Source organism: Neltuma alba, unplaced genomic scaffold (genome assembly GCF_004799145.2).
Source record: "Neltuma alba isolate B1F8T4 unplaced genomic scaffold, ASM479914v2 tig00010867_pilon, whole genome shotgun sequence".
In the NCBI taxonomy this organism is placed as follows: Eukaryota; Viridiplantae; Streptophyta; class Magnoliopsida; order Fabales; family Fabaceae; genus Neltuma; species Neltuma alba.
In genome coordinates, this window is record NW_021635659.1 from 239,726 (window position 1) to 254,869 (window position 15,144).

The window sequence follows — 15,144 nt, forward strand, 5'->3', positions numbered from 1 at the left end:
ATGATTGTTTATGAATGCAATATTTTGAGTGTTGATATATGAGGGGTGGTGGATGTTGATGATAGGTACTATAACAAAGAGGATATAAGGGGGTGAATTATGTACATTTGAGGATATAAGGTGGTAGGGCTATCAGGTGTACACTGATTGGTCATTTGGCCCAATTATTCATTATAGGGCATTGACACCCTACTAGTAGACTAGAGGGGGAACCCATGGTCCGGTCTTGTGCTCTGTGGATTTTGGCCGGTCCATATCACTTGATCGGTGAGCTTGTCTAATTACCAGTCACATGGATGAGGATTTAGCCCATGGGTTTAGTCAGAGGATATAAGGTGGGTGGATATAAGGGAGGTGAAAAGATTATTGATTGTACTTTTTACATGCTTTGACAATATGAAATTTGTTGGAATACTATGAATTTGCAATTGTCTCACTTGACACGTCACGAGCACTTACTTGTATACTTGATAAGTAGGATTGTTGGTTACTGAGACTTTTGTCTCACCCCGTTGATTTAACACTTTTCCAGGTGATAGTTCCCGTTCGGGTCAGCCAGGGAAGGCTCCGGAAGCTTGAGCTGCTATTGCAAAATTGTAGCGCTTCCACCCTTTTGATTGTGTTGGATAAATGTATATTGCCGTGATAGGGCCCATTCCACATACTTTGATATGTTTGAGATTGATTATTTTGACAGTGTACTTTTGAGAACTGTTACTGGACTGTATGTTGGTAGAAGGCCGGAAGCCTTTAGGCATTTGCATGTGATTTCTTTTGTTTGATATGAGTGGTGAATCCACAATGATCTTTGACATCAAATGACTTTTGATTTTGTTGAAAGTTATGAAAGGTACTATTTAGTAAAATCGTGTTATGGGCTTATGGTTGAAAATGATATTCTAGATTCATAATACCCAAAGCCCTATCCATTATGAATATCTTTTTGCACGCAGTTAATTTAGAAAAGTTCTTTTAACCATGATAGACATATTTATAGATTGGTTTAACTCTTTTTCTATCATGGTTAATCTCATATGATTTGGGATGTTTATATAACCATGATAGTATTTCTAAATGTTTTTACAAAGTTTCTCTTCTATCATGGTTAACTTTTCAATATTGATTAATTTATAAGTGTAGTAGTTTCGTTGTTACATCAATTACCTCAATTCTTTTTTTTTTTAAATTTTTTTCATATATATTAAATTTTTAAAAAATTAAATTATAAATTTTTATATATCAGATTCTTTTTATTCTTATACTTTATATAATTATATAATTAAATTAACCTCAAAAGTTGACATATAAACATATGTTCATTGTTAATAATGATTTTATTAGTATAAAAATGCTAAAACAATAAAGAAATGAGAAATCAAATTTAGAATTAAAATCTCTAACAAAATACAAAGTTATATATAAATTAAGTGAAAATAGTAAAACCTCTTCTTATTAAAATTAAAATAAAAATTGAAAAAAAATTTTAAAAAAAAAAAAGAAAAAATAAGCTAGTGAGCTAGCCCATGATGGGCTGCGGGCTGAAAAGGAACGCATCAAAATGGTTTTTATTTTTTTTCAAGCCAACCCACCATGTGGTTAGTTGAGCTCGCACGCTCAACTCATGCTACCAACTCTATTAGTTGCATTGAAAAACCTTTGTTGCTGCTGTGGGAAGCGATCGTTGTCGCCATGAGAACTCCATTTATCCAAAAATGTGGAGTATAAATTTTTCTCCGCTTTTTTTTTCTTTTAGCTTTGTTTGGTTTCAATGCCGAGTTCACTCAAATGATAGGATGGTTTTGTTGTTATCGATTTATTTACGCATGATTTCCATGTGCTTCCTCTTCCAATTCCTTTTAAAACTATGAAAATATGGGTTTACGCTTGCTCATCTCCGTTTTTTTTTTTTTTGGCATGTGTTTTAACGCGTGCAACTTTTTTGTTTTTGCCAGCCTTTTTTTTTTACCTGGGTTTTTGCCAGCCTTTAATGCGTGTGATTTGCATTACGCTCTTACCGGTTTTGACATAACATTAATGATCTCCATGCGCCGCCTCATTAAACATGTTAGCCACTCATATGTATTACTGCCCCCGGTCATTAATATAACATCTACTCAATTAATTTGAACAGATTAAAAAAGCTAGTGAAATTAATTATCTATAGCAATGTGTATTGGTTTTTTTAAAATATTATTTTAAATCATTTACATTGAAAATACCCTTTAATGCAAACTCCTTTAACATGTATAATTAATTATGATAGTTTATGAGAACAATAATAAATATGAGGACAAAATGAATTAAAGTTTCATATTTAAAACTAAATTCAATTCATAACTAATTTTTATATTAAAAACCGAATATTGTATTATGAAAGAGGTTAGAAGACAATGCAGCTACATCTCTTTTGTGGAAGCAACCACCTACAAAAGCATGTTAATGAGGAATTTACGTTGTTTGCCTATCTTTATTATTTGATCTTTTGATTTTATCTAAAAAAATTTAGTCCAGTTCTTTTTTCTTTAATGCAAATTCACGAGTCCTCATTTTACTTAGTTTACAGTTTGTGTGGAAATGGGAATGGGTTGCAGTGCCGGTGGCCACATCTTCCCCAAATTCCTACAATTTAAATTAGGTAAAAAAAACACAAAAATGACACTTAAACTTAAAAATCTCAAAATGATCATTTGAATAAGCAAAATCTCAATTTAAGTATAAGTAACCAATTTCGGATTTGCAAATTTGCTAAAATGATCATATTGCCCTTTATTTTCTTTATTGTTTTTAAAAAAACCAAATACCCTCACTGACCATCTGGTCGCCTGGGTTCCAGGGTCGACGGCTGCCGCCAGAGCTTAGGTGGCTGCTTTCACCAAAGCTCTGGCAGCTGGCAACTATTTTTTTTGAAAATTTTTATAACTTTAGTAACACAGTTAACAAGTTTTGTAATGCTAATAACAAGTTCAGTACAACAGTTAACAATAGGTGTTCCAGAAAATTCAAAAAGTAGCATTTTTATAACTTCAGTGTTGCCGTTAACAAGTTCTGTAGCTTTATTAACAAGTTCAGTATAGTATTTAACAACAGGTTTTCTGAAAAATTCAAAAAATGAAATTTTTACAATTTCATAGGAAGCTAATATTAAAAACATCAATTTTTATGAGAGTTGTTAATATCATTACATGACTTGTTAATTGCGCTACTAAAGTTGTAAAAATGCCACTTTTTGAATTTTCTAGAAAACCTGTTGTTAAATGCTATACTGAACTTGTTAATAAAGTTACAGAACTTGTTAACGGCAACACTGAAGTTATAAAAATGCTACTTTTTGAATTTTCTAAAAAACCTGTTATTAACTAATATACTGAACTTGTTAATAACATTACAAAACTTGTTAACTGTGTTATTGAAGTTGTAAAAATTTTTAAAAACATAGTCACCGACCACTGGAGCCTCCGGAGCTCCGGTGACAATGGCCACCTGAGCTCCATGCAACCGTCTGCTAGAGGTGGTGAAATAGGTTGGCCTATCGGTTACGTGCTAACTTGTCACAGGCTCAAAACCATGCGGGTCAATCCTCAAAGGACTGTCTCTTGGTGGGCTCACATTTTTCCAACCCCCCTCCAACTCCATCCTTTTTTTAAAAAAAAAATTTACACATATATTTAAATTTTTAAAATTAAATTATAAATTTTTATAAATTAAATTCTTCTTATTCTTATATTTTCATATAATTATATAATTAAATTAGTCTCAAAAGTTGAAATATAAATATATAATTCATTGTTAATAGTTGTTTTATTAGTATAAAAATAATAAAACAATAAACAAAATGAGAAATTAGATTTAGAATCACAGTCTCTAACAAAATGCAAAGTTATATGTAAATTAAGTGAAAATAATAAAACTTTTTCTTCTTAAAATGAAAATAAAAATTGTCAAAAAATTTTAAAAAATTAAAAAAAAGAGCTAACAGACAAGCCCGTGGTGGGTTGTAAGTTGGCTGGTACAAGTTGAAAAAAACCACATCAAAATAGTCCCTATTTTTTTTGACCCAACCCGATACCTTATGATGAGTTGGCAGGTTGAGCCCGCAAGCTTAACCCATATTACCAGCTCTAACGCTAGTGACTAGCGACTGACCGCCTAGTGAGAGTATTTGGTTTTTTAAAAACAATAAAAAAAAAAAAAGCAATATAATCATTTTAGCAAATTTACAAATCCCAAATTAGTTACTTAATCCTAAATTAAAATTTTGCTTACTCAAGTGAACATCTTGGAATTTCTAATATAAGTGTCATTTTTGTACCATTTTCCCTTTGAATTATGAGATTTAAATTAAGTTGAAGCACATTATTCACAAAGACACGATTAGATATTAGCTTCATCTTAAAAATTAGCAGATTCAACTTAGGAATTTATTGCTTATTCATCACAAAATTTTTACAATAAAATTGCACTCTTCAATAAACCAGGGCGGACTATTAGTTTTCAAATACAAGACATCCCATCCTCTTCAATATAGGCCTGAGGGGGAGAGTGAAGAAAGGATTGAAATATCTCAACCGAAAGAAGCAACTAAGCAACTACTCGAGCTTTACAAAGCCAATTCCAGTAATAGCAAGCCTCATCCCACAGCTATCACACCTTCCTCTTCGAGTGATTCATTACGGCCTATGCTTTGCGAGTCTCCCCTTACACAGGAGTTATTTATCAAAAGTTTTTAACCATTTAAAAACCACGTGTGATCGAAAAGACCCTTGGAGAAATTCAAAAACTTGAAACCTTTTCATAAATCCTCGGATTATTATAATAACTTGTACGCGCACAGCACCAAAACAAGTAAGGAAATACATATATAGAATAGCAAAACATTGCTTCAAACAGCCACCACCTTTATTACTCCGATCACTTTGTTCTTCCCCCTTTGAGGTGTTTGCTGCTAAGTTAGGATATGGAAGAATGGGGTGAGATTCGAGGGATTTTGGCAGCAAAACATGAACTCAATACATAATGTGAAATAATTATCAACCAAGCATGTAAACAGCCAATGTAAGAACAACCCCTTACAAGCATCAATTAACATGTACATCGTCATGGTGATGGTTTAAGTCTTCATGTCCAATATAAGAGGAGGTATATCATTAACACTAGTTTCTGATGAAGCGAGGGAGGCAAAATATTTCATTATGTCGATATTCTGGTACGACAAGGAAAGGCTCAGAAAAGAACACACGACAAGGGGTTAACTGGGGAAGCTTTTTTGTTCTTTTTCCATTTCTTTTAATGAAGATGATTAACCATTCATTAATCCTTCCTATTTCTCCCAAAATAGGATCCACCAATCCTGAAAGCTAGCATAAACATTGTATATAACAGCTGTCTTCTTACCACCTAAATAGCTAGGTCCAGAATAACAGTTGAAATGAGGGAAGAGGATCAATTATGGTAAAGATTATATTCGAGTTATAGAATTCATACAAGCATCTAACTTTCTTTTCCATAAATTTTCAAGGCCCAATGTGCCACAACGAATTTATCTTACGGTTGACTGACAATCTTTTCACTGCTTATTCAGCTGATAAAAATGCCTTAAGAAGCTCATGAGTCTCTTTATCATCTATATAGAAGTCACCATAAGAATAAAGATAAAGAAATTAAAGTTAAAAAAATAGAGCAAGGATAAAAGTAAATTAAGGTGCAACCTGTGGAACCTTGAGTCTAGCTCAGCTCGAATATTGGCAGTAAGTATCGCAATGGAACCATCATCATAGCACATGATAGCTGTACATCTAGACAGGATACCCTCTGGAGCATCCTTGGAGAACAACACATGAAGCTGATTTCGGTTGCAAAAGACACTCATCATTTTCCGATCTCGAGAAAAATCCAACAGATCTATCTGCAGATCGTCAAAAGCATGGAAATTGACAAAATAACGAATAGTAGATATGAGGTATTCTTTACGTCCATGATCTCCTTAAAGGTGTATGAGTACACTGCTATGTTGACAGAAGAACATTAATGAAACAGCAAAATTGACCAGCATGCTGAAGCATAACTTTAGCATAATATTGCCATAAAGAGGAGTCACAAAAAAATGTTAAAAATACCAACTTTTTCTGCCAGGACATGAAGTGTCACTTCAGTTGACATTCCAATTTTTTCGCACTTCCCTTTATCATCCTTATACTACAGGGTGGACTCATTGCAAAGGGCAGAACACATTGCTGTGTCAAGAAGACATGGCAATCGAGCCAGTACAAGAAGCTGTAAAACAATTGAATGCTACAAAGTTGCACCGCCAATACAAAAGGACTTAATGCCCATGCCAATATTGATTATATTATTATACAGTGGAAAAAAAGTTATGATGCTATATCCATTACTTGTCTGAAACAAAGGCCATCCAAGCCTTCTACTCATCATTTTAAATCTACGGCCATCAGTCTTTAAATTTCTGGCTCAAATCCACGTTTTCCCAAGTATTACATACTTGAACGTTTCAAAAAAAATGCTTTTTTCCAAAGCAGATAGTCATGATGCAAAACTTACAGAGTACAGAAGCATTAAATGTCTACGTAAAGGGAAAAAAATAACATCCTTAACTTAAAGGCCCCGTATAGTATGAACTATTGAAAATGAGAGATAGGCATTAGGATTGCACTTGAGAAAAATCATTAAAAAAGTCTTTAGTATGATTAGTTACTTTTACATGACATTAAGCAAACTCATGAAAGTAGGATTGGGGATTACCACTTCCTCCCATAGTATTCCCCAATCCCACATAGGTTTGTCTAATCTCATGTAATAAACAATCTCTCATGTTAAACACTATTTTCTCAATTTTAATCCCAATTCCAGTCCCTCATTTTCAATGCTTCGTACCAAATGGTACCAAAGTATCCTCAGATGCATAGATTTTAGGGATGGCCTCAGGGTCCCTTGATCCCTTTCCTTCAAATTAGCTAGTGAGATGTCTTTGAGAATTTAGGCGGGTGTTCTGCTCGTGCAAGAATGCTATAATCTGAAAATCATAAAAAATATCACCTGTATTCCCAAGTTGTCAAAGATTGTGCCTTCAGGTGCACATGTTTTTCCGCTAACATTGTATTCAGTAACCACAGGACTATGTTTTGCACAGTGAACCACACATATCTGTGCATACAGAGAATCATAAGGTGAAGGAATTCTCGGTGAAAGTTATTGGAATGGAAGTTCTGTCTATTTGTATAAAACCACGAACAGCCAACAGAAAGAATGGATTCATTCTCAAACCTGAGAGAGAGGCAAACTCTTCAAAGATGCAACATATAGGAAGAGTCGCCACTTGGCACTTACATACAATAAACAGTGTTAGGGAATCCAAAACTAAGAGAAAGAAAAGCCACATAATCAATCGTTCCCTAAGCTGTATGACTGGAGGGGAAAAAAACAAAGAAAGGAAATATCAGGAGGCAAGGTAAAATTGGTTGACTTGCGTTCATAAACTTCTGTAGGGTAATACAACCATTTTATATACAGAGCTATAACATGGATTGTCAATAAACTTACAACTATAGGGCTGCTTGCTTAGTTATCTTTTGTCTTCCCTGAACACGTTATAGAGATTGGCACTTTTGTACAAATAGACATTGAATTCAACAAATAATTGTTGCATACATGCATCAGGTTAAACATTAGGAGCACCAAACCATTTCAGATTTTTAGTATGGTAAAGAAGACAGCTAAACATTATAGCCAATCTTTTTGACACCATATTAACTCTATTTATAATACTTGGAAAGAATATAGGCGTTTAACATCAAATTTTTGCTGTCCCTAGGTTCTAAAAGTACTATGCTTTATGGGTTTGAAATAATCATCAAACTAGGCAGGTACGGCAATCCTACTACCACCAAGAATATGTAAATACATTGCAAGACACATTGTAAGAATAACGGATGATTTGGCGCCAACATATCTGACAAGCGCCAATCCTTTGCCAACGGTCTCGTCATGAACTTTACTCAGACTTCTTTTCGTGCAATCTGTTATCCTCCATAACAGAAACTCCATGAACGATCTAACCGTTTCGAATGTCACTCTCCCTGTCACATCAAGCATAAATTTTCGGTTCGCTGGTACTAATAGCGTTGATGAGATTTGTTCAAGCCAAGTATTATCCTGAACTCCGTTAATAGAGCTTCCAAGTCTAATTTGCTGAAAATATTCTTCTCGCTTCAAGCATCCGTCCTCTGTTGCAGCCGGATATTCATTCACATGAACAACTGAAGACGAGGACGAACATGGATTTGAATTTACACTTGGATTTGTCAATACTTCGTGAAATGTTCTAACAAATGTTTCCACAGCACCGTTACATAGAGAAACCAGAATGTCCCTGACCTTGTCCTGGTGCTTCGGATTGGTCAGTCCAGTGAAAAATTCATCATAAGTATTGACATCCATTGTTTTGTCAAGAAAAACGGCAACCGCAGTGCTTACAAAGATTTGTACGCAATCTCCTAGCACCTGTCTACATTTGTCATTGCAAATCACATTAAACCATGCAGGTACATCCGACGACTTCGACAAAGCCCCTTCATTGTAGTTATCGATCGATCCACCATTAGAGTAAAAGCCCGAAACCAGATTCCGCGCAAAGCTACCTACGACAACAGAGACAAAACCAGTTCCAGCCTTGGAGAAAAGTCTTTCCAATGCCCTATCTGAAAAGTTGGAAGTGGCCGAAGCCATCTCCGAGTTAGGATCATTTCTCTTGTGGGATTCATATCCACGCAGAATCCCAGCAAGTAATGCCTCTGTAACTCTAGACAATGATGCAGAGAACTCCTCCGACCTTGCAATTTTCGAAATTTGCTTCAAACTATTAGGAATTTCATTGGAATCAGAACTCAAGTATTCCTTCATGTCCCTGGAGACAATGCCAATCGTGTCAGCAGAATCGGAAACCATTTCAGCAAGAGAAATGAGGGCTCCCAAGAGCTTCATAAACCGTTTCCTCCTCCTCGAAACAGAGGGCAAGTGATAGACCCTGTAAGCTCCATAGCCGGAGGCCCCAAAAACAGCAAGTAAAATAAGCCAGTTCTTGTTTCGCCGAGAGAAATTTAAACCCTTCCTCAGCAACGGAAGGTCCATAGCAGGCGAAATGCCGCAACCGAAACCCTAGATTTTGCAAATTACGAGGACCGAAATTTCTAGGGATTGACGAGTGTTAAGCTCTGGACGTGGCAGCAGAGGGGATGAAAATATATAGGTGGATAAAGATGATCAAAGCCCAGAGAACATTTCTGGGAAACTCACCGAAACTAAAATCTTTAACTGCCGGCGTGAATCGATTGTTCTTCGTGCGACTCGAGCTGGTTGACGCATTTAATCCTTTCGCTGTCAATTGTCAATAGTTTATCAAAAGGAGGCAGTTAAGCGCAGGACGTTTCATTGGTGACTCAAGTCCTGCTGGGCATGATGAATGGATGTGATCATGCGAACGAATGACGTGTGGGGAGAGGCGGAGAAAATATTTTTGTTGAGTTTAAGTTTTCTAATTTATAGAAAACATTAGCTTTATATTTTGTGTCAAACATGATCTTCGATTTTTTTTTTTCCAGCCAAATAAACATAATCTTTGACTGATGTCATATTTTTGTGGGCATGAGGTAAATACTTTTCGTTAAAAGGATAATTACAAACTTACAAATTCTCACTTTCATGGTTCAGGCTACAAGTCATACTGCTTCCGTTATAAATACAAGTTATTTGTAAAGAAAAGTGTTCATCTTAAATGAGTCACTTGCAATACATTTAACACTCATCTTTAATTTAATATAGAACCTCATTAATTAATTTGAGTAGATTAATGATGTTAGTTAAATTAGTTGATATAGTTTTTTAAAACATCCTAATCTTCATTAATTTCCTTCATTCCTTTCCTAATTGATTATTGTAGAGGGAATATTAATAGGGTTAATTTTAAAAAAAAGTAATAAACATGTGAAATACTACCTCCAGTCCCAAATATAAGAGCTAGTTGATTAATTTGAGTAGATTAAAGAAATGAATTAAGTTAGTTATTTGTAATAAATATGTATTATCTTTCCTAAAATATCCTTGTTAATCAAGTTTGTTGGCTAGAACTACCATTATTACAAAGACTAAGTTGAAAAAAATACATAAATATGAGAGACAAAGTGGATCAGGATCTTATATTTAAAATCAAAATAAAAGTCAAATGAGATCTTATATTAAGGATCGAAGATAATATGTACTACCTCCGGTCCTAATCATAAGAGCTAGTTGACTAATTTCAGGAGATTAAGAAAATAAGTTAAGTTAATTATTTGTAATAAATAAGTATTATCTTTTTTAAAATATTCTTGTTAATTAAGTTTATTGGCTAGAACTTTATTATTAGAAGGATTACCTTAGGAAAAAATGCACAAATATAGGAAATAAAGTAGATTGGGGTCTTATAATTGGGACCAAAATAAAAGTCAAACAATGTCTTATATTAAGGATCGAAGGTAGTATGTATTATATAGAGAACCAATATCAACTTTCAAAGTAGGTCCTATATTAAAGATTAGAAGAGTACTTGTTTTTTTAATTTTACCCTTATTTAATCTTAGTAGAATGAAAAAAAGAAAAAAGAAAAAAGAGATATGAGAATAATTTGTATGTAGAAAGGGAAAAATCTTTAAGAAGGATGAAATTAAAAAAATTTGTCAATTCAATATATTTTTTAGTATATAAGTTACAAGTTACTTATATTAATAATCATAATGATAGGTGGACAAGTGATTTTAAAGTGCGGGGAAAAAAAAAACGTTGTGCTTCTCAAAGCAAGAACAAACACTCCTCCCTGGTAGATGTTTGTTATGGGTCAGGGTCACAGCAGCTTGCATAGCAAAAGGAATGACTCATTTTGGGTCGCGCCAAAGAATGGGTTGTTGTGTTGACCACAAAAGTATAAAAAGTTTTTAATGGGTTGTTGGTTGGGTCCAGTTCTAGATTTAGGGGATGCCCCACGATGACGGTTTGTTAGTTAACACCTACTCATCTGGTTTTATTTACACGACAGGAAAAAAAATTTTTTTATCTTATTTATAGGGTATTAAAAAAATTTATATAGATATACAATTTTATCTTTCATTTATTATTGTGTTGACTTTGTTTATATAAAGTATATCTATATTAAATAGGGATAAAATTAGGAAAGTTATTAAATTTTAAATGAAAGTTAATGAAATTTTAAAGTTTTTTTTATTCTGTGTAAAACATATTGAAAATGATTTATAAATAAGACCAGAGGAGTAAGCATCAAGAGTTTAGATGATTTTAATTGAAAAAAATAAATTCAAATAATTTAAATTGTTTAAAACCTTTGTTCGTCGCTTTAATTATATGAAAACAATTTAATTATATTCAAAGTTGAGTTGTTTAAACATAATTTAAAAAATATTTTGATAAGCTAGACATGAAATAGTCAACACTCAAATTAATTTCAAAGAAATCAAGCCACTTGGATTGGCTTTTTAAAATAATCACAAATGCTAATCCATGAAACTTATGATATAATTTAAAAATATTTTTTAAGCTAACCAAGGGATGGTTGATTCATTTGTAATTTATCAGAACCAATGGTTTAACTTAGACAAATAATCTCTTTAGAGTAATCTATAGAAGCCTTTAAGTCAATTAAACAGTTGAAATATATTAAAGTAGCGTGTTTATTGCAAAAATTCCCAGTAAAAATGATAGTTGAACTTCAAAAACCCCCCACAAAAACATCTTGAATTTGAGAAATTCTGAATGAGTCATAATAACTAAGTTAGTTTGACAAAAATTAATTTGGATGATATATTGAAAAGTTAGTTTAAGAAGATTTAACTTTGAAGAAAAATCAAAATTCAGAAGTGCTTAAAAACTGTTTTAACTTTAAAGTGGTTTTTGGACAAAAAGTCATTTGCTTCCAAAACGTTACTAAACATTATTTTTTTTCCATCCCAATAGCATTTTTCGGTCCCAATGGACTTCCTAATGCTATTTCAAGCATGTACTCAATTGTCACACTCAAGCTTACTTGGCATTCAAGCCGCTCTTTGTGAAACTATCTTGAGGTTCTAAATATGCACGATTCCATGCCAAGCCTCCCACTCACACGCACTGGTGGATTTCACTGCATTTACTTTTATCCCTTTGGTTTGAACGAACTAATACGTATTCAAAGTGTGAAGAAGATTTTTAGGCTATAAGTAGAGTCAGACCCATTATATGAAGTACGCAAGTCTCAATTCTACGCAAACTACAGTTGAGAAGGATTACATCTCAATTCTGCTATTAGTCTGTTTAACTCTCTTAATACTGTAAGAAATGGCATGGGGTTGGTTTCATCCATAGGATGTAATGATACACTAACAAAGATTTACTGATGGAGACTAAATTAAAATTTTTTTAAAGCTATTAAAACTCGGGTTATTATTAACTTAAGTTTTAATAGGGCTCATATTGAGAATTGAATGAAACTTCATGGACCAACAAAGTAGTCTAACCCCAAAAGAAATGAAACCTTGGATGATCATAAAGAGAGTTTTTGTTTTTGGACAGAATAAGGCAATAGAGAATGGGAGACAAGAAGAAGAAGGATCAAATGTTTGTTCGGCTTGTTGCTGCTGCTGGGACTGGATTCTGCTACGTCAAGAGGAAACCCAGGACGTTTGGGTTTGGGTTATTGTTTCCTTTGAATTCAGATTGAGTGTGGGTTCTTGTTGTTGCCCCTGCTTGGGGGTTTCCACTTTTTGTTGCTTGAGTTTAAATTTAGATTTGAGAACTCCTTTCTCAATTTGTGTGTACATTGTGTTCCTCCATAATTATGTATCATCATCTAAGCGCACAAATTCTTTTCCTTTTATTTCCCCTTCATTAACTAGATCTTCTATTCCAACACTCAGTTAAAATATATTCAAATTTTTATGTTGTTTTGTGATGCGGCTTTCCCTTCTGCCATTATATACCTAGTAAAATATGTCAAGTGCTTAAACAGAAAGCGTATATACGATTAAGATTACTCTTACGTAGCTTCCCCATTGATTGTGCTTCAATATATTGATCTCATTGGCTTTGTTCTTTTCCCAATCATTTCCATTTTATGATTTGAATTTTGTGGAATCCTCATCACCCACTTTGGAGAAGCTCTGTTAGGACATTAATTTGGAGGTCTAGATCTGGTTTTACAATTCTGATATCTACCGAATGCTTAAACCCCAATTTTTTTTTTCAGATACTAGGGGTGTTCAGAATCACGGTTTTAAAAATGATTTTACATATTTCAAAATAAATATATAAAAAAATTTTGTTTCAATATATAAACACTGTAAATTAAGTTTGCTTTTGTAAAGCTTTTGTTAAGGGTGTTTATAGGAGCTCCCACACACCTTCTTAAAGTAGAAGATTGCTTTTGTAAAGCTTTTTCGTAAATTAAGTTTTTCTCATGTCATTTTAAAAATCAAATAGCCAAACATACATCAATGTAATCATAGCCCCACCTCCAGTGGTAATTGCCTGAGTTTTTACTGATATGGCAATGCCCATACACAGTACGTAAATCAATAAATAATTGGGAGCATCTCCATTAAAGACTAACTTAGTTAGCAAGATAAATGAAATTACTTTAAATTTCAGCAAATAAATAATCCCTTTTACGGAAGAAAAGTTTTCCTATTCTTGGCAAAAGAAACTGTCCTGCCGCACTTGGCCTGTGGTTTGGGAGAATTTCACCCAAAAACAAAAGGCTTAAAATTATGAAGTGAGTGTTTAGGAACCTTCAAAGCATTTAAATAAACAGAAATGCTTTCATATAAATTAAGAAAAAAATTTCTTTTATATGCTTATCTCAAACATTGTAAAATCACTTTCTGAAAACTAATATAGACCCTTTCTAAAATTCCAAATAAATTTTTTTTACCAAAATATGTAGTTATTTGCAAATTATGCATTACTAAAACCAATTAAAATGTGAGAATCAAATTTGATTTAAAATTGGAAAAATTACCCAAAAAGAATACGAATATTGTGAAATTTCAATTTAGACACCTAACACTTTAAAATCTTAGGAGAGGAAGTAATACCTGATCTGATATTTTACAAATATAATTAAATAACTAAAATATTTTTATTTTTAAAAATTTTATTAACAAGTTATGAACTAATAATTACCAGTGTTATATAGCAAATAATAAGAAATTTATTAGCAATTACAATAATATTTTAGTCATTTAATTATATTTACAAAATATCAAATTATGCACCACTTTTTCTCATAAAATTTTGAAGTGATAGGTGTCTGAATTAGGATTTTATAATTTTCTGTTTTTGTCTTTTTTTCCCTTTAAAATTTAGTAATCTCAAATTTTTTTTATGGAATGCTGGTAAAAAAAAACTCAACAAAAAATGAATCAAAGAAGACTGATTCATTCACTGAGGCGCTCATGTGGTGTGCCTCATCTATTGGGCTGTCTCCTGCACCATCGCCTCCTTGCTTTATTCTTAAATCCCAACCTCTTGTTACGTGGCAACAACTTAAGGTATGTTTGGATTAACGTTGGACAAAATTGACTTCTAACCCAACTAACTTTTATAACTGAAGTTAGAGTAAAAGTCAGTTAGTGTAATGTAATTTATGTTTGGATAGATGCTTTTAAAAAGTCAGTTGAAAAAGTTAAAAGTTGTTTGAATGATTAATAGAAAAGTTAGTTTAGTTGTAAAATAACTGAAAAGGATATGGAGTAGTGTTTGAAATTTTATATTTTTAATGTGATAATAATTTAAAGAAACACGTTAAATTATTATGATAAAATATAAATAGTTTATTTGTAAAATTATAAAATAAAAATATTTGTTACGGAGAAAAATTTGAAAATATATTGTAGATAATTAATTAAATATACATAATGAACAAACATGAATATAAATTAAAATTTATTTGGTCTCTAATTAAAGTAAATAGAATCACATAACTAATTAGATCATAAGCTTTGCACAATTTTTCCATAAGTTAGTTAGAAAAGTTGATCCAGATTGCGTTTGGATAAGTCAGTTAGAAAAGTTACTTTTTTTCATAAATCAGTTAGAAACGAAGCTCAATCC

At 32.7% G+C, this 15,144-nt stretch overlaps 1 protein-coding gene across 4 annotated transcripts; it reads right to left on the bottom strand.

The window, feature by feature from the left end:
- Positions 1–4,772: 4,772 nt before the first annotated feature.
- LOC114759591 (protein PHLOEM PROTEIN 2-LIKE A10-like) lies at positions 4,773–9,393 on the bottom strand. 4 transcript variants are annotated; one of them, XM_028948793.1, is made up of 3 exons: positions 9,307–9,393; positions 5,706–9,200; positions 4,773–4,942 (listed from the first exon to the last, which is right to left on the bottom strand). In XM_028948793.1, exon 2 carries the CDS (start codon positions 9,139–9,141, stop codon positions 7,870–7,872), a length of 1,272 nt encoding a protein of 423 aa, XP_028804626.1. In that variant the 5' UTR covers positions 9,142–9,200; positions 9,307–9,393; the 3' UTR covers positions 4,773–4,942; positions 5,706–7,869. The 4 variants fall into 4 exon arrangements, with proteins under 4 accessions (XP_028804626.1, XP_028804627.1, XP_028804628.1 ...); XM_028948794.1 differs by having other exon boundaries at positions 5,706–7,158; positions 7,279–9,372; XM_028948795.1 differs by having other exon boundaries at positions 4,773–4,939; positions 5,706–9,372.
- Positions 9,394–15,144: the final 5,751 nt, after the last annotated feature.